The 25,930-nt window shown below is 48.5% G+C and overlaps 2 protein-coding genes across 2 annotated transcripts in view; one reads left to right on the forward strand and one right to left on the reverse strand.

The window, feature by feature from the left end:
• Positions 1-8,205, forward strand: part of ESR2 (estrogen receptor 2) — a gene marked incomplete at its 3' end in the record, with an annotated part of 30,407 nt that extends 22,202 nt beyond the window's left edge. The window contains exons 8-9 of the mRNA XM_081086238.1: positions 6,408-6,852; positions 8,022-8,205. Coding sequence (XP_080942364.1) covers positions 6,408-6,852; positions 8,022-8,205 — 629 coding nt within the window. The remainder of the gene's footprint in view (positions 1-6,407; positions 6,853-8,021) is intronic.
• Positions 8,206-14,949: 6,744 nt separating this feature from the next.
• The window catches only part of SYNE2 (spectrin repeat containing nuclear envelope protein 2), a 310,564-nt gene continuing 299,583 nt past the window's right edge, over positions 14,950-25,930 (reverse strand). Inside the window, exons 107-116 of the mRNA XM_081090284.1 lie at positions 25,387-25,455; positions 24,373-24,512; positions 22,178-22,292; positions 20,997-21,199; positions 19,886-20,086; positions 18,615-18,743; positions 17,406-17,597; positions 16,589-16,675; positions 16,172-16,221; positions 14,950-15,930 (exon numbers count right to left, since the gene is read on the reverse strand). Of these exons, the coding sequence (XP_080946410.1) occupies positions 15,708-15,930; positions 16,172-16,221; positions 16,589-16,675; positions 17,406-17,597; positions 18,615-18,743; positions 19,886-20,086; positions 20,997-21,199; positions 22,178-22,292; positions 24,373-24,512; positions 25,387-25,455 (1,409 nt within the window). The 3' untranslated portion in view covers positions 14,950-15,707. The remainder of the gene's footprint in view (positions 15,931-16,171; positions 16,222-16,588; positions 16,676-17,405; positions 17,598-18,614; positions 18,744-19,885; positions 20,087-20,996; positions 21,200-22,177; positions 22,293-24,372; positions 24,513-25,386; positions 25,456-25,930) is intronic.

Below are 25,930 nucleotides of genomic sequence, written 5' to 3' on the forward strand. Positions count from 1 at the left end.
GGAGGACTGACTAGAGATGGGGGAGACCGAGGCATGGTGCCCAGTCAGAGTTGAGAGTGACGAGAGCCTAAACTAACGTGGTGTGGAGGGGCCAGGAAGGAAGGGGCCTGCCTTGAGGGAAATGTAAGGTTAGAGGTGGGAAATATAGGGTTAGGGAGGTCTTACCTAAGATATGATTATGTTGTAGCTTTGCTGTTTTTTTTTCTTATGTAAATAATATCCAGTTATTGTAAACATTCTAACAAAAGCAAAACATAAGGAAGAAAACCAAAATTACTAGGAATCCTTCCACAAGTAAACCACCATAACTTTGGTGACCATTCTTTAACAGCTCTATTGATCTATTGACAGATAGAGCTATATATATATATATATATATATATATATATATATATATATAGAGAGAGAGAGAGAGAGAGAGAGAGAGAGAGAGAGAGAGAGAGAGAGAAATATATAATAACTAGATGCCCGATGCACAAAATTCACAGCCATGGGTGGCTGCCTGGATCCCTCCCTCGCAGCCATGGGCAGCTGCCTGGATCCGGATCCCTCCCTCATAGCCACTGCGGCTGCCTTGATCCCATGGCTGCAGCCCCAGCTTAGTCTGGAGGGACGTCTGGTCTAATTAGCATATTGTGCTTTTAGTATTATAGATAATATATATAAAGAAATATGTGTACATACTTACATACATAATCTATAATACTAAAAGTGTAATATTATAATTAAACTGGACGACCTTTGGACGACCATCCAGATGAAGCCGGGGCTGCGAGGGAAGCCCAGGTCCCAGGTGTCTGCTGGCAGCTGGAGGAAAGCCTGGTTCCTGGGTGCCTGCCGGTGGCTGGAGGGAAGCCTGGGCCCTGGGTGTCTGCCGGCAGCCAGAGGAAAACCCGGGTCCCAGGTACCAGAGGGAAGCCAGTGTGGGCAGCTGGGCTATGGAAGGCCTACTCTTGCACGAATTTCTTGCACCAGGCCTCCAGGCCTCCAGTCTATATATATATAAGCCTAAACGACTATTATGACTGAACGACAGGATGGTAGCTATGATGTGCACTGAGCACCAAGGGGCAGATGCTCAATGCAGGAGCTGCTCCCTGGTGGTCAGTGCACTCCCACAGCCAACCTCCTGCAGCCGGCCCACCTCCCGCAGTCCCTCCCCCTGGCCGGCCTGCCTCGATTGCTGGCCAGGCCGAGGGACCCCACCCGTGCATGAATTCATGCACTGGGCCTCTAGTTTTACATAAACAGCATAACATCTTATGTAAAAAATTATGGGTACTTTGAAAGAGTACCCATAATTGCCTTTGCTTGACTTTTCTACCCCAACACCAAATAGTTATCTTAACCATAGTGTTGACTTTGTACCTTCTCCCATCTTTTTTTTTTTTTTTTCTTTTGACCTCCCATCTTTTAATAATAATTTAGCCCTAACCAGTTTGGCTCAGTGGATAGAGCATTGGCCTGCGGACTTAAAGGTCCCAGGTTCGATTCCGGTCAAGGGCATGTACCTTGGTTGCAGGCACATCTCCAGTGGGGGGTGTGCAGGAGGCAGCTGATTGATGTTTCTCTCTCATCGATGTTTCTAACTCTATCCCTCTCCCTTCCTCTCTGTAAAAAATCAATAAAATATATATTTAAAAAAAATAAAATAAAATAATACTTGACAGGCCTGGCTGGTGTGCTTAGTGGTTAGAGTGTTGTCCCACCACTCACTCTGTCCAGGGCTGTGAGGTATTGTCCCCAGTCAGGGCACATACACAGGTTGAGGGTTCGATACCCAGCTGGGGCGTGTACAGGAGGAAACTGATTGATGTTTCTCTGTTTCTCTCTCCCCTTGCTTTTCCTCCCTCTCTAGAATCAATGAAAAAAACAAACAAAACAAAAACATATCCTTGGGTGAGGATTAAAAATAAAAATAAAAAAAATAATACCTCACTTTTAACATATACAAAGGTAGGCTTTTCATTATTAAAAAGTTGGGACACTATATAAGATAGTTCTTCATATCTTGCTTTTTTACTTTTCAAAATGCTATGAAATCCCTTCAGGTCAGCTAGGAGAGAGCTAAGTTAATCTTTCCAGTGAGGGCATTGTCTAAATCAGCCGTCGCCAACCTTTCGGACCTCACAGACCACCAGTGTGCCGCGGACCACTGGTTGGCAACCGCTGGTCTAAATTGTTCAATCACTTCTCTATTGATAAACCTTTACTTAAAATACAGTTCCTTTTTTCTCTACCATCCTATATAATAAAGAGGGAATATGCAAATTGACTGTCACACCCTCGCACAAGATGGTCGCTCCCATGTGGTCAAAGATGGCCGCCACAAGATGGCTGGCAGGGGAGGGCAGTTAGGGGTGACTGGGCCTGCAGGGGAGGGCAGTTGGGGGGGATCAGGCATGCAGGGGGGGCAGTTGGGGTGATCAAGCCTGCAGGGGGAGCTGTTAGGCATTGATCAGGCTGACAGGGGAGTGGTTAGGGGGTGATTAGGCTGTCAGGCAGAAGCAGTTAGGGGCAATCAGGCAGGCAAGCAGGTGAGCGGTTGGGAGCCAGCAGTCCGGGCTTGTGAGAGGGACTTCTGACTGCCTAAATGGGCAGTTGGACATCCCCCAAGGGGTCCCAGATTGGAGAGGGTGCAGGCTGGACTGAGGGCCCCCCCCCCCCGTGCACAAATTTCATGCACCGGGCCTCTAGTTATAAATATTGCTGCAATGGAGATGTGTTATTTTGCACATTTTTCTAAGTTTGCATATCTTTTTCATACTGTTCAGTTTACTGTTTACCTGGTATTTACTTGGTCCACCTGCTATACCAGGTATGGATTGCTCTGCTTAGCTATTTACTCTTGTAGGGCCTTTTGTTATTATTTCTTCTTTCTCAAATAATATGTACGTCCAAGTTTTAATCCTCAACTAAGGACTTATGGATCCCTTCCCTTGGGGTTTTATTACCTAGATTTTATCCAATCTTAGTGTTTAATGTTTGAAATAATAGGAATTTGTGATATCATATTATGCCACTTTATTTTTACGTTCAATGGTCCATGCATTCATTTTATGTATTTAATTGATTTTATTGGAGTGACATTGGTTTACAAAACCATACAGGTTTCAAGTGTACAACTCAACAAAACATCATGTACACATGGTATCATGCACCCATGGCCCAAAGCAAAGCCTCTTTTATCCCCATTTATCCCCACTTTGTCACCTCCACGTGTCCCCACCTCCCTTTTCTCCTGGCCATCACCACACTGTTATCTGTGTTTCTGTGTTGTGTATATGTGTTTTTTGGGTAATTCCTTCACCTTCTTTCATCCAGCCCCACAACCCTCCTCCCTTCTGACAGCTGTCAGCCTGTTCCATGTAACCATGCCTCTGTTTCTATTTTGTTCATTGGAGCCAAAGCAGCAGTTCCTGAAGCCAAAACTGAATGAGATGCTGTTGAGGAGATTACTAGACAGGGGTGGGTGGGGTTAGGTCTTGAAGAAGAGAGGAGAGAAGAAAAGAGTAGAGCGAGTAGAGAAGGAATCTGAAGGCCATGTGAGGCACAGGGGCCCTGAAGACAACTATTGGGTGTTTTCTCCTTGGGTAAATCTGGCCTCACCTGCCTGACAGGGCATACCCCTTGAACCTGGTACACTCCCTACCTCAGTTCTGGAAAGCAAGCAGTGTGAGTAGAAATGATAAATTATTGGACAATGAAAACTGTAGAGAAAGTGAAGAAGACGTGTAAGCGCTTTGGTGCTTCTGGCATCTTGACATTTACTGTTACCATTCACCTTTTATAGAACAATACAAAGGCCCAGCTTACATCAGCAATTAAGTTGATGTGCCTATAGGAAATGTCCAGCTGGGACATTGGGAATTGATCATGGAAAAAAAATAAACTTTTACTGGTCTCTTTCAGCCCTCCTACAGATATCACCTGACGTGTGCTGCCACTTCTATCTTTGTTAAAGGGAAGATTTGCTTGAGAAGCATAGTCCCACGTTGGCACAGGGGGAACAGCCAATGCCACAGTATGGGGCTTCTCTTACCTTCAGAAGCCGTTTAGAACTCATTTCTGTGCAGCAAAGTGCTCCTTAGAAAGCAGTTTCCTTGTTGTTACAACACGTTGCAGTAGAAAGCCTTCTGTTTGGCAAGGCTCCTTATGGTCCTTCTAGCCTGTGAGACATCATATTGTGTTGTTGTGAAAGCTAAAAGCATCATCTGTGCAAATGGGAGACTAAGGCTATGGCGTCCAGGCAGCATCTGACAGACTGTCAACATTTGAGAGAATTACAGAGAGTGAGGCAGGCATGTGATGTAATTACCACTCATGGCAGTAAATGACTAGCATTTGTTTATGGTAAATCCAAATTTAAGAAATCTTCCTTTAGGAAAGTTCCTTTCTTGTTTGGTAGTAGTCATAACAGTTGTCAAGATGAATTTAATCTGTTCAGCTGTTGGAAAGTGGGATTCTGTTTCTATTGGAAAGTTTCCACTGATAGCAGAGAGGTGGGTCTTTTCCATGCTAGATCTTAGACATCTGGAGGCATAGGCTTTTTTCTTTTGGATTATTTGTAACATTAAATTAAAAGCATAAGCAAGGACAGAGTCCACTTTCTCTCCTTACATTTTAGAAACTGACAGAATGTATGAAACAGACATTGAAGCTGGGGTCAGTTTTAAGGAAAGGAAGCTTAAAACAATTTCTCCATATTTTCATTTGATTAATAATTTTCCATGGTATACCTCAAATATGCCTTAGCATGCATATTTATCATTTCAATTATGATGGCATGATTGGCTAAAAATTGCAAAAATTTGAACCTATGGGATTCATTCTAATTCTTCCCTTTATGAGCATTTCTTTCACATCAGTCATGGCACTAGGTGATGGGTCTGTGCTCTTGAAGTGCTTATGTCCAATTTCTTTGGGGGTGGGGCATATGTGAAGACATCCAGCTTTCAGATCAGGGGAAGCTTCCAGAAGGAAGTTCAAGCAAGCTGGGATCTGAAGGAGGAATGAATATAGATAACAAGAGTAGGGAGAGAGGAGGATGATAAGAGAGTTCCTAAGCAGAAAGTTTAGCATGTTCAGGGCATCACCTGTTCAAGGAATTGAAGTTAAGTTTCAAGGTGAGGTGTGGTGGGAGCTGAGGATGAAAAGAGCAGGGAGAGTCTGGTGCCCTTGAGAACTGTCCCAGTTGGCCTCAACCCCGAGAGCAGATCTGATTTTGGCCATTCAAAGGGGTTGTGGTTGGGGCTTGTTTCCTCTGTAGTGGAAGGGCAGGTTACGTGCTGTGGGGGACAGTGGGAGGACTCAGTCCCTGTGGAGAAGGAGGTGAGCAGGTGGTTAGAGAAGCAGTTCTGGGCAGTTTAAAAGATGGATATTTTAAATCTGCATCATGAGACATTATGGAGGGATGTGCCGCAGGGATGTGGTGAAGCACTACACTTGCATAATTTGGTTCAGTATGTCCCTTGCCTTAATTGAACTGAAAATGCCAATAAAAATAGAGAACAAAAATTGCCAAAACAGATTCGGTGGGTGATGGAGTACCAACCATCCTTCATTCTCATTACAGTCAAAGATTGGCATTTCCCCTGTTGGTTTCATATATTTGCTATTTATAGTGTGAAATTGAAAATCTGGAAGAGAAGCTGGTTATTTTCCTGCTCCCAGGAATCAGGGAGTCAGAGGTTGGGGATGGGGTGGAGGGAAGGAGAGCTACCTGAGCTGTTATTTTGCAACCTTTGGGAGGCCACAGTGTCTCAGATCCTAGAGTCAGAGGGGAATTAAACACAGGGCACCTGGTGGGAAGGTTGTGGAGACCTCAGCAGACATATGTCTGCAAGCTTTGCTCAATGATGAGGTGAGGTTGGAGGAGCTGGGAACTGGTCTTGGGTCAGAGAGCTACAGACAGCGGACATGAAGTAGGTCTGTTGACTCCAGACTGATGGTCTTTCTGTGCCCAGCAAGGTGCCGCCAGAGGTTGGGTGCTCATGCGGTGAGCCTACCGTGACTGTCTACACATGGCACACACGAGGGGGTGGGTGGGAGAAGCTGTGTAGCAGTGGTCAGCAGTTTATGTTTATTAACTCCCCTTAATGAAGATCTCTCCAAGGGCTTTCTGACCATCTCTATATGTGTATTTGTTCATGCAAATGACATTCACCAAATAATGGTTTGATACGTTTTCAAGGCAAGGCCACAATTCTGGACCAAATTCAGCCAGGCTTACTTTTCCCATTCAGCCATGGGGCTGGCTCTTGGGATACTACTATTCATGCAGATGTCAGAATCCGTTTGATCATTGCCCTCCTGTCAGGAGAATGTTGGCATGCCTAATGCCTGAGCACACAACTTCTGTTTCCTTTTTGCAGAGCAATGAGTCATGGCCTTGATTCTTTGTCTAGGTATGTACCCTTTAGCTGCAGCAGCTCAGGAGGCCGAGAGCAGCCGGAAGCTGACTCACTTGCTGAATGCTGTGACCGATGCTCTGGTCTGGGTGATCGCCAAGAGCGGCATCCCTTCCCAGCAGCAGTCCGTCCGCCTGGCTAACCTGCTGATGCTCCTTTCTCACGTCAGGCACGCCAGGTACGATCCGATCCGTAAGGGGCCCTTCCCCCCCGGGTACGTGGCGGGGAAGGGGGCACATGTTCAGAGGGTGGAGAGCTTTGGGAAGAGGGTTTTCAAGTTTGAGGTGGATACGGTAGAATCGTGGCCTTTAAAGGACGATGAAGCCCTGAAAGGGAGTGGGGGTTCTTCATCAGGGCACACACCTGTAGCCAAAGGCCAGCACATAGTGGGCACCGAATGGCTGTCACGTGGCTCCTTACAGGATCTTTGTGGCCTCCTGTGGTGGCTCATCTAATTCTTAATTGCTGGGGATTTTAGCTTGTTTATGGAGTTCTAAAAGGGGCAGGTTCTTCCTTAAAGTGACCTGCCACCCATCCCTGCACCACCTAGGGCTGGAGTCCCCAGGCCATTTCCTTAAAGAGGTTAAACCCAGCTTTCCTAGAGCAACTCCTGAGATCTGTGATCTGGGGAAGTGCACAAAGCCCTCCCTGAGAGCCGTTCTCTCCTTGCGGCACCAGGACATCCTTATGGCACCAGGACATAAGGATGGGACCTAAGAGAACTGGTGAGTCCGCAGTTCTTAGGAAGGCAGGGCTGCGATAGTGCTGTGGGATGTCCCATGGTGGCTTTGTGTCACCCAGGATGAGGGTGCTTGCCCTGGGGCTGGAAGAGGGGAGATAAGGAGAAAGTCTAGGGGCCATGGGGAGGAACACATGTCCCTCAAGAATTTTAACAAGGGTTAGGAAATGAGAACAGCCTTTGCCTCTGTTTAATGATCATTCTGCACACAGTCATTTGCATAACAAATAGTCTATTGTAATCCCGGTTTCTGTATTTGCGAATTTGAATTTGCCCGCTTGCTAAACTTTATTTGTAACCTCCTGATTGATTACTCACGGCACTTTCGTGATCACTTGGGGACAGTCACAGAGTGGCAAAGCATTCGAGTGGCCTGTGCTTACATCCCCAGCCGAGGTCAACCAAGGTCATGCTCTGCCTTCCTCACGCTGCAGCAAGTGTTCCTCATGTGGCCTATTTAGTGCCTTGTGTTTGCATTTTTGTGGTTGGAGATTCCAGTGTCCACAAATGGCCTCCATGCATAGTACCAAAGTGCCGTATAGTGTTCCCAAGGCTCTCAGGACCCTGCCCCTGCATTTCCCGCAGGAGCAATGGTTCAGCCAACCCAGTGCCTGCAGTGACTACCATGAACAATGAGCATCGATTGCACGCTGTGCCAGGCACTGCCAGGCCAGTGTGGGTGGGTGATGGGACACAGAGGTCATAGGACATTGTCCTCGCCAATTGAGTGCAGATTATTGGAGGAGCCAGATGCAAGAGCCATAGAACAAAGGGCTTAGGGAAGTGCGTGTGTCCGAGTGTGTGTGCGACTTATGTTGAGTTCCTGGGGCTGCATCACAGGACAGAATCTCAGCGCCTTTTTGTCCCCATAGCAACAAGGGCATGGAACACCTGCTCAGCATGAAGTGCAAAAACGTGGTCCCAGTCTACGACCTGCTGCTGGAGATGCTGAATGCCCACACGCTTCATGGGTGCAAGTCCTTGGTCACGGAGTCTGAGTGCAGCCCAGCAGAGAAGAGTGAGAGCAAAGAGGGCTCTCAGAACCTGTCTCAGTGAAGACCAGCCCTGAGGTGAACAGGCTGCAGCGGTAACGGCTGCAGCCTGAGCTCCGGTGCGATCGTGAGCCCCATGGTGATGGGCGGGCTTCGTCTTTCTGTGTGATCCCTCCGCAGTCACGGTGGGTTCAGTCTGTACCATCCTTTCCCGACCTCCCTACTTCCCAGGAGTCGGGGCGAGACAGCCAGTTTTCCTTGTTCCTAGGGGCAAGTTTGTCTTGCTGGGCCTCATAGGATATCAGTGTGGTCCCTTTTTTACTTTCCATCTTTTTCCCACCCCTTTGGGAAAAACATCTTGGAGGTTTTGGAATGCCCGGTGGGAATCGGGCCTGGAAGGGTTGAGAGAACATGGCACTTGTAGGAAGTAGACTCCTACTTCCTAGACTCCTACTTCCTACAAGTGCCTCAGTGTTACAGCCTCAGTGAGATTCAATACAACCTTTATTGTGCGATCTCACCTGCCTTTTAGGATAGACCTTTGTAAGCTCTCTCTGGACCGCTTGAATGCAGGGCTGAAAACCTCCTGCCTCACAGGCCTGGGAGGACTGATGTCAGCACTGTTCTGCTGAAGGACAGAGGGACTGTGACCAGGGAGCCAGTGCTCCAGCTAGGATGGGAGCCAGGTTCTTCCCCAGACATTGCTGCCCTCTTCGTTCCCTCCTGATGCGCATTCAGAGAGCCTGCTCATTGTGTGTGTGTGTGTGTGTGTGTGTGTGTGTGTGTGTGTGTGTGTGATCATGTTCATGGAGGACTGTGGAGATTTAAATCTCTCTGCCCCTGGAGTTGCCCTTCCATAAAAACTCTCTTGTCCCAAAGGGCCGGGTGTATGTGCTGGGGAAAGGTGCTGTTTGCAGGAAGAGGGTTCTGTCCTGTGGGTAAGGGTGGCAGCCACGGTTTCCTGGGCAGCCACAGCCATCCAGAGGCACAGCTGTGTGTGTGCCAGGCACCCCGTCCCAGGGAAGGGTGAACAACTAGTGTGTCAGGTTTAGAGTCAGACTGTCCCGACTTGAACAAGACCTGGTTTGTGAACTTGACATGAAGAAGAGAATAATTACTTATAGCAAGAGAATTCTTTACACCCTCGGGCTCTTTTAAATTATTTTCTTATCAGAATATTTATATGGTGGACTGGGTGAAATAGAAACATCAGAATATTTATATGGTGGACTGGGCGAAATGCAAACTTAGTAAAATATTAGTTTTTATTCCAAGCAGAACATAAATAGGACATGCTGATAAGGCACCTCAAATTACAATTTTAACTTACTTTTTAATAATGGAAATTTTCAGGAACATAGTGAATGCATAAAATGAGTTACATCTATGTTTTGAAAGTGAGCAATTAAATAATCATGTGTGATTTTTGTGGTTTTAAAAAATTACCTTGTGATATGAGATTAAACATTTTCTTTTTGAAAATAGGTTTACTGTGGCTAGCACGCTCTGTATTTACTAAGTCATTAGGATAATTCAATGATATAAAGGTTGGTTTCTGCTAGTGAGACCTTGAATACGTCAATTTTGATATTGGTACAATTTTATTAAAAGTTGAGCAGAACTGTTTCAGAAACACTGGGACATCCATCTAGAGAACACACCATTGTCTATATTCTGAGGTGGTCTGAAATTCTTCTTAATGACTCAGTGTTACAGCCTCAGTGAGATTCAATACAGAAAATAAGCTTGATTGTTTAGGGACCAGGGAACCAGTGTGATCCGGGTCAGTTTTACTTCTTGCCGAGTAGCTTAGAAGCCCCATGACAAATAGAGGGGGATGGGAGGCAAAGGAGATAGCCTAGCCTTGAACAATTCTTTGCCGATGAAATTCTCTTAATTGTATTTATAAAAGAGGTAACAGGTTAAAAGCAAAGCAAAACAACAACAACAAACAGAATGAGGTAATGGAATGAAGGTCTTTAGGTTGATTATTGATGCCCAAGGTAGGCACCGGGCTGGACTCGCGTCTAATCAAGCACCTTTCCATGCCACCCCTGTGCTGATCCAGACTAGTGCATGCTCTTAGGAAAACTCATCAGTGCCCACTACTCCCTGTTCACAGATATTCCTGATGCTTCTCGAGGCTGCGCCTCCCACTGCATTTGGACGCAGCGCATCAGGGGGATGTACCGTCTTGGTAATTTCTTCCTGGCTCAGGCCTCACTTGCGTGTGCTGAGAGGCCTACTTGGTACTGGGCCTGGGCCAAGTAGGCTGTTGAGATAGTATGGTCTATAGTTTAAAGTTTTTTGTTTGTTTTTGTTTTAATATTCAAGGGCATTTTCCCACTTTCAGATGAAGTGTTTTGAGTCTCTGTGCCCATCCGCTCCAAAAATATCCTCTAAGACATTTCTAAGAACCACCAGTGTGCAAGATCAGGATGCCATTTTTACATGTTTTGGGGAAACTCGTCAATGTCCATTTTAAAGATTTCATTTTAATAGCACTTTCTTTTTAAATGTCTTTTTGCAGGGTATCCATCTCCCAAAATGGTCCATGGACAACTTAAAATTCTCCCATAGCTATGCAAGGGTTTCATTGTTTTCAAGTTCAGTCTTTAAAAGGAATTAACTAGGGCAGGGGTGGGGAACGTTCGGCCCAAGGGCCATATAAGACCCGTGAAATCATTTGGTCTGGCTCTGCCAAGGCATTAGGGGTGAGTTAATTAAATGTTTGACCAAATATAACAGGCTAATTTTTAAGTTGATAATTTTGTATGGCCCACGAATGATGATATAAATATCCAAATGGCCCTTGGCAGAAAAAAGGTTCCCTATCCCTGAACTAGGGGGAGTAGGAACTGACAACTATCAACAGGAATTGAGTATTAAAAACAAAAACCCACCCAACTATACTTTTAAAAAAATCTTCACCTGAGGATATTTTCCCCATTGATTTCTAGAGAGAGTGGAAGGTGGGGGGGAGGGAGGGTGGAGGTGGGAAGGAAGAAGGAGGGGTAGAGAGAGAGGAACATCCACATGAGAGAGACACATCGATTGGTTGCTTCCCACATGTCCTTTGGTTCTCGAGCTAATGCTCTAACCAGCTGGGGCCCAACTACACCTTAATGTGTGATGGGACAGTGATCCACTGTTTTGATATTTAAATCATCATTTAATATGAGAAACGTATTTTGTGGGAATGAGTGAGATTTGGGCTTATTTCCAAACAAGAAGGTTTAATGTGGAGTCATACAGACAAATTTCAATTATATAACTACCATGGGCTATTCTCCATGCACCATTCTCTTAGCACAGTGTTCACTCAGGTTCCTCGGAGAGCTGGCAGTGCCTGAGGGGGACTGTGTGGCACCCAGAGCTGCGTTGTGTTTTCACATGTTGTTCTAACAGCACGCCCTCCCCCCTCACCGCACCCCCTCGGTCTGGCCTGTCACATGCTTGCTGTCCACCAGGACTCCCTACAAAGGATTCAACCCTAAAATAATTTTGAAGAGATTTTTCCTGACACATTGAAGTGGGAACAGAGGATTATCGTTTGTCAGCCTAGTAAGAGCAGGTCTGGAGACTGACTGTATAAAAACAAAACTCAGCGTCGAAAGCTCTGCAGTGAGCCCCCCTTTATTTGGATTACTTCCCCTGCCAACTCAGCTGGAAGGACAATTATTTCAGATGTCAGTGAAAAACAATCAGTTTCCAATTGTTGGCAGAGCTATATTATATGTTCATAGATATAAGCCATTTTCTAGCATGTGACAATCAAGTTTGGTTGTATTTAAATTGGCTGAGGGACTTGCATAAGTTGACACCTCTTCAAGGTGAACCTTCCATTTCTAGGTCTGTTTTGAAACCAACCATTTTTTAAAAATAAGATTTGACACATTTCTCTAAGCACTAAAAACCTTTTAAAAACAGTAAAGGTTATGTGAAGGGAATTGTAAAAATACATCATTTAGTACCTAAAAATATTTGAGCAACACTTACTATGTGCCAGACATAGTTCTCAGTGCCTCACCCATCCAGCTAATCCTCACAGCAGTGGCTGTTGTCCCCTCTTTTTGGCTGTGGAAGCCAGAGAGGATAAGCAAACTTGCTCAAGGTCACTCAGGGAATAAGTGACAGAACTGAATGCGGGCCATGCAGTTTAACTAGTTAAAAGCAGCCTGACAAGCATGGCCGCTCTGGCTTACGTGGGGCCTGCTTGTGGTGGGGCCGGCCCCAATTTCTGGAACACCCTTATAGATAACTAGTTCCGTCCCATCTTTTACACACGTGTAAATTAAAGGCCAGAGGGGTAAACTGACCTGCCCAAGGTCAATAAGCCTACATCGGGCAACGCTTAGGCCAGATTTTGTCTTCTGGTTAGCATGGTCCCTGCTGCAGGACTTGCTCTGAAGAGCCTCAGTGCGTAAGGGAGAGACGGCTAAGTTACAATTGCCTACCTTCTCAGATGGGGTTCACATGAACTTTTACAGAATAGCATCCTTTTTTTTTTTTTTTTTAAAAAATACATTTTTATTGATTTCAGAGAGGAAGGGAGAGGGAGAGAGAGAAACATCAATGATGAGAATCATTGATTGGCTGCCTCCTGCACGCTCCCACTGGGGATCAAGCCCGCAACCCAGGCATGTGCCCTGACTGGGAATCGAACCCGAGACCCTTCAGTCCGCAGGCCGACACTCTATCCACTGAGCCAAACCGGCTAGGGCCAGAATAGCATCCTTGACAGGTGGAAAAAATAAGATGCATTTTGTTATTCCAGTCCTCCCATCCTGGGCTCATCAGCTAGTAGGTAGTACTGCCCTCACCTCCTCTTATCTGTTACTGCTTTCCCCAGGTGCAGTTTCTTGGAAGTTTACCAGTTTACTCATGTAAAATTCGCACATCTTTTAGGCACTGCTGCTTCCCTGCCGAGTTCGGTTTCCTATAGTGTGAAACACATGCTTTTGATTCTTTGTAGCTCTCCAAGTGGCTGGAATTTGGGCTGTAATGGCAGCTCTAAAGATGCGTGTTCTTTGCGATATGTGATCTTATAACCCTTTTCTTGCTTTGGAGCCGAGGACCCTATTCATTTGTGGGCCAGTCGCTGTTCTGTGATGTGGGTTTCCTTGATGGGCCAAGGCTTGCGATGCCGGCCCCGAACAGCGCCCGTTACCTGCACGGCCTCTGCGGCCGCAGGTGTTCTCTGCGCGGTGTCCACCTGCTGCGGCTCTTGGTCCTGTCACTCTACTCAGTGGCCCTGTGTCCCTGAGACTGTTTGCTGCCTATCATTTGTCACTTTTTTCAAATGAATGCTTTGTACCATTAGCAGGCTTTTAAATTTGGGCCTTTTTACAAATGTTTGCTGTTGTGTGAAAGAAGATTTTGAGATCTGCTTTCCGTTCCTCCAGGTACTGCCTTTTCTTTGCTGTGTCCCTTTACTGTCTATGGCATTGTTGCAGAAAGAAGTTTAATGTCACATAAGCTAAATAAAGTGTTTTTCATAATTTTTGTTTTAAAACTGTATTTGTTGGGAGTTGAACATAAGGATTTTCAGGGACTAGGCTAAGTAGCATTGCCATTCTATTCTGAATTCTATTCTATTTTAGGTTTGCAGAGCCTTTTAAGAATTTCATGAAAACCACGGATACTCTTCCTAGAAAAAGGTACATAAACACAAATGCTTGTGTACAACTTCAAGAGTTAAGAATCTCTGACTTATGCTGTTGAACGCTTTTTAAAAGGTAGCAATTTAATCGTTAGTCAGCTAATCTCACACTTGTGATTTATGACCACAGGTGCTGTGTGCTCAAGCAAAATGCAGCCCACAAATACAAATATATACATTTGGGTAGATTTTCTGTCATTATCTCATCTGAGTCACTTAGTGTTAAACACGTTAGGGATGGGGAAAACGAATCCATTCATGCGGAAGTTATCGTAATGAAACGTGCCTGTGTGGTGGGGAACACTAAACCTTAGGACAGTGTAAAGCGGATTAGGGTTAACAAACCTCTGGGGCTGCGCTGAGTTTTGTGTGGAAAGGCTCCCTGGGGTGAGGTTTGCCCTGAGACGTGGTGTGCATAATTAGCCTTCAAAATGCAAACAACACTTCCTTTCCAACTTGGACACGCCAGAGTCCCTCCTTAAGGGCAGAAAAGGTCTCAGGGTGGTCACCTCCTTTGGTCAGAGAGGTGAATTATTTTAAATAATTAAAAGACTCTGAAGTTACTTGGGAAAAAGGTACCTTTCCCTCCATATCTCTTCAACGATCCCTTTCTGTGAGCTGCTTGTGACCTGCCGCGTCCTGGGGGTGTCTGAGCCACAGAAGCGGCGTCCGCGGAAGTCAGAGCTTCCTCGGCTTCCCTGGAGGTTTGTTTTGGGAGGAGAGAGGGGACTGAGGTTGCTGCTGAGTCAGTGTCTCCCAAGGGGCAGGTTAGGAGTGGTTAACGAGGAACTGGTTCAGAAACTTCTAACCACCCTCTTTTTTTTTTTAAGTGAAAAATAGCGGTAGTGGGACTAGATGCAAAGCAGGTGGCTCTGCCTATGTTTGCTAAACACTATTTGTTCGCTTTGGAGAGAGCTGGGAGTAGAAAAATCTGGGTGAAATTATCCTTCCCTGCAGCTCTGCAGGGTCACACACCGAGTAACTGCCTCATAAAAGGTGTAGGTCTCTAGATCTCATATTATTCTGTACAACGTTAAGTAGAATATAAAGCTTATCTCAGAACTAAATAGTTTAAGAATAATTTTTGTGTTCTGGAAGATTACACACACTATTTAGCTGCTTTGTAACATAATCCAGCACAACAAATGTATGGCTATTTTTTGTTTTAATGAGAAACATTGTACATACGACAAACAGCTTCAGGTATCTGTACCAACCCCCCGGTAGCCAAACAGTTAAAACCTGAAGCAGCACTTTAAATGTGAAAAGTCTTATAAAATTAACTTATAAAAACGCCCCTATCAAGTATGTATTTTGGCATTTACTGTACATTAGTCCAAAGCTAAAATCTGATTTTCTTAAAAAAATCAAAGTTTACATTCATACAGATTCAGCATTGTTAAAAAATATGCACAACACATCCATGCAATATAATCTCTTTAAAAATTTAACGCAATATAAAAGAGCAGACCTAAGTACTGAACAGAACATTTTGGTTTATAACCTGTAGCTCAGAATTGTTAGCTGATTGGAGTAAAATTTAATTCTAAACATTTAAAATACGATTGTTTTGTTCCATCAGCCAAGGGTGCACGTGAGTTTCCGAACCATTCCTAAGGCAGAATCCGCTTGCTTGTTTCTAGAATATATACTATGTGATGAACACTACTGTTCACCTGACCATATTAGCTACATTTTAATCATGTTTACGAATAAGTCAGAATTCACAAAGTGCTTGGCTCCTGAGGAAACTGCAGTTTCCAGAGATCCCCAAACCAGTCCTCTGGCTGCGCCCGGAGGGAGGTGTCCGCAGCAGGTCCCTGGGCGGTGCTGCCGCTCCGCTGCGTCACTCACAGGTTGGCCTGGGGCCGCGAGTTGGGCTCCCGAGGACACAGGCTGAGCCTCTAGGTGGGGGGTGGCCCGTTGGTGTACCGCAGCATGGGGTAAAAGGACCTGGCGAAGTTGTTGGCCTGCGTGCAGCTGTAGTCCTCCTCGGAGGAGGGCAGCAGGCAGGCCAGGAGCAGCAGCAGCAGGAGCAGCAGCTGCAGGGGCAGTGCCGCCCGGAGCACCCGGGACAGGAAGGAGCGCTGCGGCCGCGAGCGGCCTGGGTCGGCCGGGCCCGGCACCCTGGCAACAGAGAAGGTGGCGAGCTCAGCAGGAGGCCCGGAGGCAGAACCCACTCCCGCTTCCTGACCGCCTGCTCATGTAAGTACGACGCCCAGGACTGAGATTAAAATGGGACCAACGGCTGGGGTGCAGGTTTGGGACAGAAGCCTCGCCCTTTCCAGATGAAAGGAAACCGGGTTTTTACAAAGACCTCGATCGTGGCCTTGGTGAGCGGGGGGACAGGGGCACTCAGGGCTGTTACCTGCTGTCTGTCCTGTTCTTGCCTTTGGTAGTTCTCTCTGCTCCGGTCTCCTGGATGAAAACAATCCAGTTAGTGACCTGAGTATAATTCTTAGTTCTGTCGGTGAGGAAACATCCTTCCTTAGGTGGGCTTCCTGACAAGCTTTGGCGCCTAGAGAACACGTTTGATACGAAGCTCTGTGCGGTAATAGCTGGGTTTGTCGATCTGTTGTTACTGGAGACCGGGAAGCCTCCCCTCCTTCCCAACCTGCTACCGTCCCAGAGAGGAACGTGGAGGAAGCCTTTCCCCACCGCGCGCAGGCTGGAGCAGTCTATGGCGCCATGCGCTCTCTCTGGGGGCCGCGCAGTCCCCCGTTCCTGTCCTCTCAGTGGCTCTGGAAGCTAATCAGTATGGTTCTCACAGCGGGAGGGCTCTCACCTTTGCCGGGGAAGCTGGCACGCACACTGCTGGAGGCTGGTCTCCAGCATCCACCTCGTCCAGGCCGGGCAGAGACGGGTCTGGGATCTGCAACCCAAACCCCACGAGTCCATTCAGCTCAGGGAAACAGGTTCTGAAGTCTCCACAGCACAAAAACGTGCTTCGTGCAGAGTCTTCGTCACAGCACCTCCCCTCCCCCAGCTCAGATCTTCCCGGAAGAGGGGCTTTTTCAGACAAAAGGGAATGTATGTAAACAAGGCCAACTTCCTGCATTAAAGACCCACAGCACATGTGGGGGGAGGCTGAGGTCAGCAGGAGCAAGAGGGACAGAAGGAGCTGGCGGTGAGCTTGCGCCAGTGCTGCCGGGCGTCCTGCCGCACAGGAGGACATGTGGACTCTGGAATGGAGGGGCCACGGTGTGGGTGTTCGTTTGCTCTGAGTTGGAACACATTTTAAAGGCCAGAAAGCAGGCAAATGAGAAAGTGGTCAGAGGAGAGTGAGCAGGACAGAGAAGAGGACTTGAAAGTGTGACACGTGGGAAAAGTGAAGGCTCGCGTCTTCAACGTGAAGGCAAGGCAGAAATGGTAGAAGCATTGGAATTGATCTGATTAGCCCAGCCCTGCTGAGAGGAAGGCACTCTTGTTACATCCCTCTTATGCTACGAACGATGAAACAGCTTAAAGAGCGTATGTAATGTTCTAAGGCCACACGGCTAGAGAGGGGTATGACTCGAGACGCCACTCCCACGGCGAGCTTGCGGCCTTCCTGCTTGCATCTGTTATGACATCTTTGTATTTGAAAGCCACCCGGGACTCACCTGGCTTCCCTGCAAGGACATTAAGTCATGGGACACTTGCTCCAGTAACCGTCTGAGTTTCTTCTCAATGACGTGCACCTTCTCTTCGGCCTCAATGTAGTCTTCTCCATGCCCCTTAACGAGAAGGCTGTCTGAAATCTCTTGTAGGGAGTTCACCTGAGGTTGACGTTCCATTAGCTCCTTTTCCAGTTGCTAAGGACAGACAAGTGTGAAACAGTGTTTATGCCAAGGGGAGCTAGTGCGGCAGGAGCAGGTGCTCCCCTCCAGAACCTTCCGCTCCTCCCGCCTGTGTCCGCAAGCCCAGCATCCCTTGGACAGCAAGCTGGCTACACCCGGCCCCTTTTTATTCCTTCTCATTCTGGAGACAACTGTGTTGCTGGGGGAGTCAGAGGACGAAGTGAGGGGAGACGAGGCCCTTATCGACTAACGGCAGGAGGGCAAGGGACAGTCTAACGAATTGAGAAAAGGCAGCCGGCAAATCTGCTTGTATTGTTGAGGGTGGTTACGTGGCTCTCTCGCTGCCCAATGTGGTAGCCACTAGACAACATGTGGCTGTTTAAGTTTAAATTAATTAAAATGAAAAGTGCATTTCCAGTCCCACCAGCCACATTTCAGGGGCTCAGTAGCCGTCACACCGGGCAGAGAGCAGACAGAACATTCCGTCACAGGAAGTCCTGTGGGACACAGCGATCCTGCAGGGCGTGGCTTCATAGAGCTTTTAGCACAACAGTGTTTTTTAAACAACGACCAGCATTGTGCTTAAATGTTAAATATTTAAAATTAAACCGCATATAAGTATGTGGATAAAGATGTCCACTTGAGTGCAAATGAGGTCTCATGTTAACACGTTAGTGAGATAAATATATGGAAACACAAGTGACCTCCGAGAAGGAAGACTTTTCTATAGTGGATAAAGGAAGCTCATACAGGTGGACCACCTGCATCCGATTTCCCCCCAAATGAGCCATATTCACACGGAAGAAAAGTGCTTCAATGGCCTTAAGTGTCTCAGGATATTGCTAAACTCCCTTGTCCTCAATTCCTGAGCCTTAAAGATTTCCTGCTCTTCATCCCTGCAGGGCATCCTGCTTCAGAACACAGAGGGATGCTCAGACACCCACTGGCACTGCTGTTCCCAGAAACTAGGTGAGGCTACCTAAGGAGGACTCCTGACAGGCCAGGAGGTGCAGAGCCGCCCAGGAGACTTACCAGGAGTTCCTCCCGGCACCTCAGGAGAGCCTGGGGGTCTGCCTTTGGGTCAGTGACATGAGCCTGCTGCCTCCGGCTCTCGGCACTCGCCAACCACAGGAGCAGATTCTGGCTCCACTGGTGGAAGTCCTTAAAAAACAACACACATCACAGCGTTGGCCATTCATAAAACGAACTCTAGTCCATGAGAGTCATCTGCTCTTCTTGTCCTATCCAGTGGATAAAAGGCCCCAAAACAAGGAAAGGGGGAAGGAGAGAACACTGGACACAGCGCCAGGAGGCAGGATGAAATCTGCCAAGTGAAAGGGGCTGACGCAAAGGCGGGGCTTCAGAACGCCCCACCTGCTATGACGGGAAGACCACACAAATGTGCTGGGTTGAGTGGCCAAAGTACACGTAGTTACACAGAAATGCTATTCCTTAGGATGAATGGTTACCCCTCATGTATAATAACCCAAGGACAGGGCTGCATGTGGGCTTATTGGTGGCTCGTGCTCCCTATGATGGGGTGAGAGGTAACCTGGGCTGAGCATTTAATATGTGTCGGGTGCTGGGCTAAGACTACAAGCATATTGTCCTAAAATGAATCCTGTGATGGAGGCACTAAAATTATTCCTATCTATCTATAAATATATATATAAAAGGCTAATATGCAGTGTCCCCTCGGGAGTTCGATTACTCACTATGACGTGCACTGACCACCAGGGGGTGGCACGGAATGAAGGGAGGTCCCAACCAGCAGCCGGCAGCTGGGGAAGGAAGGCCCAGCCAGCACCTGGAAGGCCCTGATCGGCCCTGATTGCCGGCCAGGCCTGGGGACCCTACCCGTGCACAAATTTTGTGCACTGGGCCTCTAGTTTTTCAGATAAGAAAACAGGTCCAGAAGATGCAGTGATTTGCCCCAAATTACACAGCCACCAAGGCTGTGGAGCAGGTCAAACTGCTCCTTGTTCCAGGCCAGGAGCCTTCCTGACAAAAGGAAAGAGATGGGGCAACGCTGGAGTGGCATTTCTGACCCCTGGAATGCTTGCTGAAACCCTCACACGATGAGTGGCCTGGGCAACAGAGCAGGAGACCCAGGGTCAGCGTCAGGCTGTGAGACAGCAGGCGGGCCTCTTCAGAAACAAACGGTAAAGCACGTGTTTCCTAACACAAGACACATTTGGCTGTGCCAGCGCAGCCTGACGACGATAAAAATATCCGCCCCTCCCACCCACGTGGGCCTGGCTGTGCCCGGGACTGGGCTTTCGGCGCCAGCTGTGGCGGCGTACCTGGCACTGCATGAGCGACTGCCGCAAGCCCTCTCTCCAGCTCTCCACCGCAGCCCGCGCCGCGTCCCAGTGCAGCCGCAGCTGGCCCACGCTCTCATGGAGCTCTTTGGACTCGCTGCTCCCGGTCTGCAGGAGCTCCTTGCTGCTCGCGTTGAGAGAGACCACCAAAGCCTTGTAGGTGTCCAAGGCGTTTAATATCTCCTGCCGCAGGAGGAAAGGCTGGGTGAGGCGCTCTGAAGAGAGTGGTGGGGGTTCACTTAGAACCTCCGTGGGAACAGATCTGCCAGACGCGCCCCCAAGCCGAGGCCACAGAAGCAGGGCGACCTCGCCTATGACTGGCTGGGAAGCGTCAGGTGAAGAAGCTGCCTTACAAGGTCAGTGCACTTGGCCGCTGGGCAGAGAGCAGAGGCCTGTCTCCTGGCTGGCCAGCTCAGCCGGGCCCGCTGAGCTCTGACTGGCTTAACACTTCTGGATCAGATTTAAAAAGTCTTCCAGATAAAGTACACGAGGTTACACAGAAGTGCTATTCCTTAGGGTGAATGGTTACCCCTGATATATCCACGCACAAGTGAAACAACAGTACAAACACGAAGGCTGCCTGCCCCCTGTCCTGGGTCCTCTTAGAACCACGAGCTCATGCCCCTCCCTGGTCCCTGGCCGGGCATTCCAGTGCGGTGAAGACTGACTGTGTGGCTGACAGCTCCTAACTGTGTAGCAGAGGAGCCAGATCAGGCCGCCGAATCCAGCAGCAGGTGAGCTGGTCACTCCCCCTCTCCCCACTGGACTGCATACAGGCTGGAAGGGTGTTCTAAGCTGCCCCTCAATGGCCACTAGCACCTCTCCAAGAGCCGGCAGGTGCCTCTGAAATCAGACTTCCCAGCACTAGGCATCTGAGCAACACCTGCCCAGCACTGTGCTGGGCTTTGGGTCCATCTGTAGATGCTCTTCTGAATGAAAACGAAGATCTGCATCCACGTCCCTGGCAGCTGCAGATGTGAAATGGAAGAGAGGGACGGTGTCCTCCCACCCCCCCCCGGCTTGGTCTGCTCGGTCAGCACAGCCAGCACCTGCAGGCGCACTCTGCATCCCTCCACTCCACCCTCCGCCTCACCTTCAGTCTCTTCACCCTGAGTCCCAGTTCCTGGGTGTCAGAGGGAGGCTTGGCCGTCTTTAATGTTTCCAGCTCTGCTTCGGTGTTTTTCAGCCAGGTGATGGTGTCGCTGACATCAGCGTTCAGCTGTTGCAAGTCTTGTTTCATTAAGAGTTTCTTCCGAAGTTCCTGTGCTTGAATCAGCTCCCAGCTGTCAAAGGCACCTGGAATAAAAAGCAGGCGCTCTGCCAACAGAATTCTCTGCCTCCAAATAAGTGAGGGTCAGAGTGATAAGACCTGGAGGGGATGCTCTTTGCTGAGGCTCAGCACGGGCAAGTCCTTCCTTCCCTGGAGTGTGGATGGGCACGATCCCCGGGCTCTGGCTCAAGGCCACGGCCACCACTCTCCTGAGGCTGGGGGGAGCCACCACTCTCCCACTGAGGCTGGGGGGAGGCCACCACTCTCCCACTGAGGCTGGGGGGAGCCACCACTCTCCCACTGAGGCTGGGGGAGGCCACCACTCTCCCACTGAGGCTGGGGGGAGGCCACCACTCTCCCACTGAGGCTGGGGGGAGCCACCACTCTCCCACTGAGGCTGGGGGAGGCCACCACTCTCCCACTGAGGCTGGGGGGAGGCCACCACTCTCCCACTGAGGCTGGGTGAGGCCACCACTCTCCCACTGAGGCTGAGGGAGGCAGCTCGCTGGGTAGGAGACCCCACGTGTGGCCAGCATGTGGTCTGGTCCCAAGTTCAGCATTTCAGTTCGTGCTGTAGCTGTGGCCCTTTCTCCTTTGGTCTGTGATGGTCAGGTCAGGGCTATCAGCTTGACTTTAGACTCGGTTGAGTAATTATTTCTATAATCATTGAACTGGTCTCATGGGGAGACACCTGACAGACCACTTCGAAAATAATCTTCCTGTGTCTGCTCTTCACATACAACTGAAGTCACTAAAACATACACTTCATCACCGAGGCTCACTTTGTATTTAAAGGTTAGTTTTGAATAGTCTAGGAATGTGTTCATAAATACAAGTCAGCTAATTCTAAAATAACTTGGCAGCTGTGGGGGAGGGTAGCAGTTTTGCTGAGTTACATAGCTGGGCAATTCCTAATTAATATTCTGTCGAGCCATGACTGAAATCCCCGACTAACCCCCAATACAGACTCGAACCCTCTTCACCACCACCTGCTTTAACGGTACCTGACTGCTGCCCGGTGAGGGGGGTCAGCCCCTCATCCTCCTGCTGGGGGCTGCCATTCAAGACGCTTGGGCCTTCCTTGCCACCATCGGTTCCTGGAGACAACAGCAGCTTTACCTAGGAGGAGCCAACTTTATGTTATCATCTATCCATTTCAGGCTGAAGAGTATCTTGGTTCATGTTAACAGGTACGAGATGAGGATCTGGGAGCCCTTTCCTTCCAGGGGGAACCTCCTGGAAATACAAGCGCCAGGGAGGGGGAAGCCGTGGTGAGTCCACACTGGGACCGAGCTGACGTGCGGCTACCTCACACTCCCCAAAGGAACCGTGCGGAGAGTTACAACCACCGCTGAGCTTAGCACCTTTTTGTCTATACAGACGTTTAGTTCTCCCTCCCAGTCACTCTGGAGAGCGGGTGGCATTCCTGTCCCCAGGAATCGGAACCACACGGAGGATGAACCTGCCCCGGCTGCTCATTACCCAGCATTTATTCTCCGCTGCTCTCTGTCATCACGGAGCTGACTGGTCTATCTCAGGCCTTTCCAAAAATAAACGTAGCCTTTTTAGAAAAGCCACGGTTTCTTTGGATTGTTTCCATCTGGCCTGCTTGTGTGGAATGAAAAAAATAACTAAAAAACCTTCCGATTTCTGGTGACATCCTGGTTTCAGACACCATAAAAAGTGGTTGAAACCGGCCAGGTGAGGGAGGGACGTGAGCATAGTCACCGGAACTATGGGTGTAAAGCGAAGGTGAGGTGCCGGGTCTCCCCCTCAGACTGCAGAGAGGCAGGCTACAAATGACAACTGCTCGCTCAGCAGGAGTTCCCAAATCGGGCCTGGGCAGCCACTATCGGATGACTCCGGTCTGACCACGTGCAGCGAAAAATCTCCTCCAATTATCGAGCTCTCTTCACTCCTAGACACGCAGGGCACGCTGAGGACTCATCCCGTGAGGCTGACACTGCTGCTGGTTTTTCTAAGGGACGACACTGAACATGCAACTCACTCATCGCTAACTCTCTGCACTGAGAATGATCTGGGGCCAACATTAGATCCTAGGCAGGCTGTCCCCCAACAGCTGTGTAGCCGGAAGGGTGCCAAGACTATGTTCCCAGAGGGAAATGTAAGAAGGAACAGCATTGTTATAAATAACAATAATGACGCATATACACAGTAGTTAGTATATAGCAGTAGTAGTAATAATGACGGCGACCACTCCTGAGGGCCTTCTTTATAACTGCCTCCACCCAATCCCGACGACAACAATTATGTAAGGTACGTTTGCCTCAGGTGAGGAAGGCTCATGGAGGCAGGACAAGGGCTTATGGATCCAGAGCAATTTATTGGCAGGGCTAGGAATCAAACCCACGTCTACCACAGTACAAGGCCAAATCATATGGATGGGAAGTCATAATTTTTGAACAGGGTGTGCCCTGTGGTCAAAAGGGAACCTAACCAAGGTCTGGGAGCTCAGGTGCCACTCAGGGAAGCCCGCCCTTCACTTCTCCATCATTTACATGGATGACCGACTCAACGGTAATAACCACTGTTACATCATCCCATACACACACAGGGAAATCCATTTCTGAGGGCCCCTCACAGCACGTTCCTGACAGTCCTTCCTGAATTGGCCAGAAAGCTATTTTTAACTCAGGTCAGTTTCGCCAGGGTTCTAATGAAGTGTGGACAGCTTGGCAGAGATACTGTCACCGGGAAAACCAACTCACAATGTTCCTGGGAGTGAGCACACACAGTAGGCACCAAAGTCCCTCTCCTGGAAAATGTTAACTATTTACTCCTGCACTTGGGTGAAATAAGCCAGTCAGAGATAGACAGGTACCATATGATTTCACTTATATGTAGACTCTAATGACCAAAGGAAACGAATAAAACAGAAACAGACCCTCAGATAGAGAACAATAAGATAGAGAACAGACTGACAGATGTCAGAAGGGACGGGATTGGGGGGCTGGGTGAAAAAGGTGAAGGGATTGAGCAAAACCAGTGAGAAAGGGTGTGAGAGGGTAGAAGAGAGTAAAGGGGGGATGGATGGTGATGGAAGGAGACTTGACTTGGGGTGGTGAATGCACAATACAACGTAGAGATGATGTAGGAGAGAACTGTACACCTGAAACATAATTTTGTTAACTGATGTCATCCAATTAATTCAATAAAAAAATTTTAAAAAACGACTTACGTAAGCTGGTTTATAAGGGGTGCTGGAATCTGAGGGGATGGGCTGTACATTCCTATCACCTCCCATTTGTTTGTAGCGATGCTTGGGACAGGAAGGACTGTCAGGAACGTGCCATGAGTGGGCCTCAGAAATGGATTTGCCTGAAACAAAAAATAGCAAGTGACAGTCCATTCTCTCCAACCAAAGGATTCATGTTTAGTTACACAAAAAGGTCACGGCAACATGGCATCAGGTTACGGTGGAACATGAGTTCTGCAGCTTTCCTTGCAAAGCATGCACGTTTGCAAAATGTCAGTATGTCCCAGAAGGGAATGAAATGAGTCATGCAGCTGAGCAACACTGGGCCTTCGCTAGATGGGTTCACCATGGAGCACAACGAACATATGATTTGCTGTGGGATGAGTGGTGTTTTGGAGCCGGGTCTCGTGGTGGGGACACTGGCAGCGAGCGGGTCTGGGGCCACGAGGACTGGAGGCCTTTCAGGAGGGGGTGGGGGGTGGACGGGACCAGAGGGCCACTTGTGGCTGTGTCCAGTACTGCAGGTGGGGCGGGGCAGGGAATGAAGATGAGAGCTGCAAGTAGACGAAAGGAAGGTTTCTTCTGCAACCAGGGCAACAGCACCTCTACCCTCACCTGCACTCACCCACCCTCTTCCCAGGAAATCACCGTAAGCAAGGAAATAGTTCCAAACCAAGCCACCATGAAGAAAGCTTGGCCCATGCCAAGGGACTTGAGTTAGATGGCAGGAAGATAAACACTTAAGAAGGCACCACGAAGAATTCCCTTCTGCGCAGGCCTGAGGGGGAAAGGGACGGCGGCGAGACTGCCCTGGTCTGGGTGGGGATTTGGGAGGAGCGCGCAGGTATGTGTGAGTATGGCAGTGTGAATACACCATGAACCAGGCCATGGTGTCCACGAAGGCAGAGGTCAGACATGACGTGGGAGCGAGGTTTAGGATGCAGTGTGCGCCGAGGGTGCTGCCATGTTGAGACACATGCACGGGCAGGGGCCTACCAGAAGACGCTTTCAAAGTTTTTGTGGTCATTTTAAGATATGCCTCAGGATTTTCAGGGATTTCTACATCTGAAAAAGAATAATGTCAATTTCCTCACTGCAGGAATGCCCCAGTATCAAATTAAAACAGTAGAAACATTGTCAGCTGGAAGGAGGAAGGTAACTACCCTTTACCTGTTTTATTAGAAAGCTTTAAAAAAACCCAGAAGGATTTTTTCAGCCAACTCCCAACCGTCCAAAGCAGTGGTGGGGGAGGGGCGGTGCACAGAAAGAATGAAAACTCTCAATCTATGGGCACTCTGAAAAACTGGCCAGAAAAGTTCCCTGATGAGCCAGGGTCATCCGTGAATAGCCTCAGTGGCCCAAAGTGAATTCCCGTTTTGTTTTTTTCCCCCTCTGATCCCCTCTACCATAGGAGTGTGCCAACTCTCAGTTGAGTCGGAAGTGGGCAGGACAGAACGCAGGAAGCCACAGGAAGTCTGGGCCAGCCATAGCTGGACTCCTGATCATTGAGAGCTGGCCGTGTTGTGAGGAGCTAAAAACA

Source organism: Myotis nattereri, assembly GCF_964212035.1.
Source record: "Myotis nattereri genome assembly, chromosome: 1".
Taxonomy (NCBI): Eukaryota; Metazoa; Chordata; class Mammalia; order Chiroptera; family Vespertilionidae; genus Myotis; species Myotis nattereri.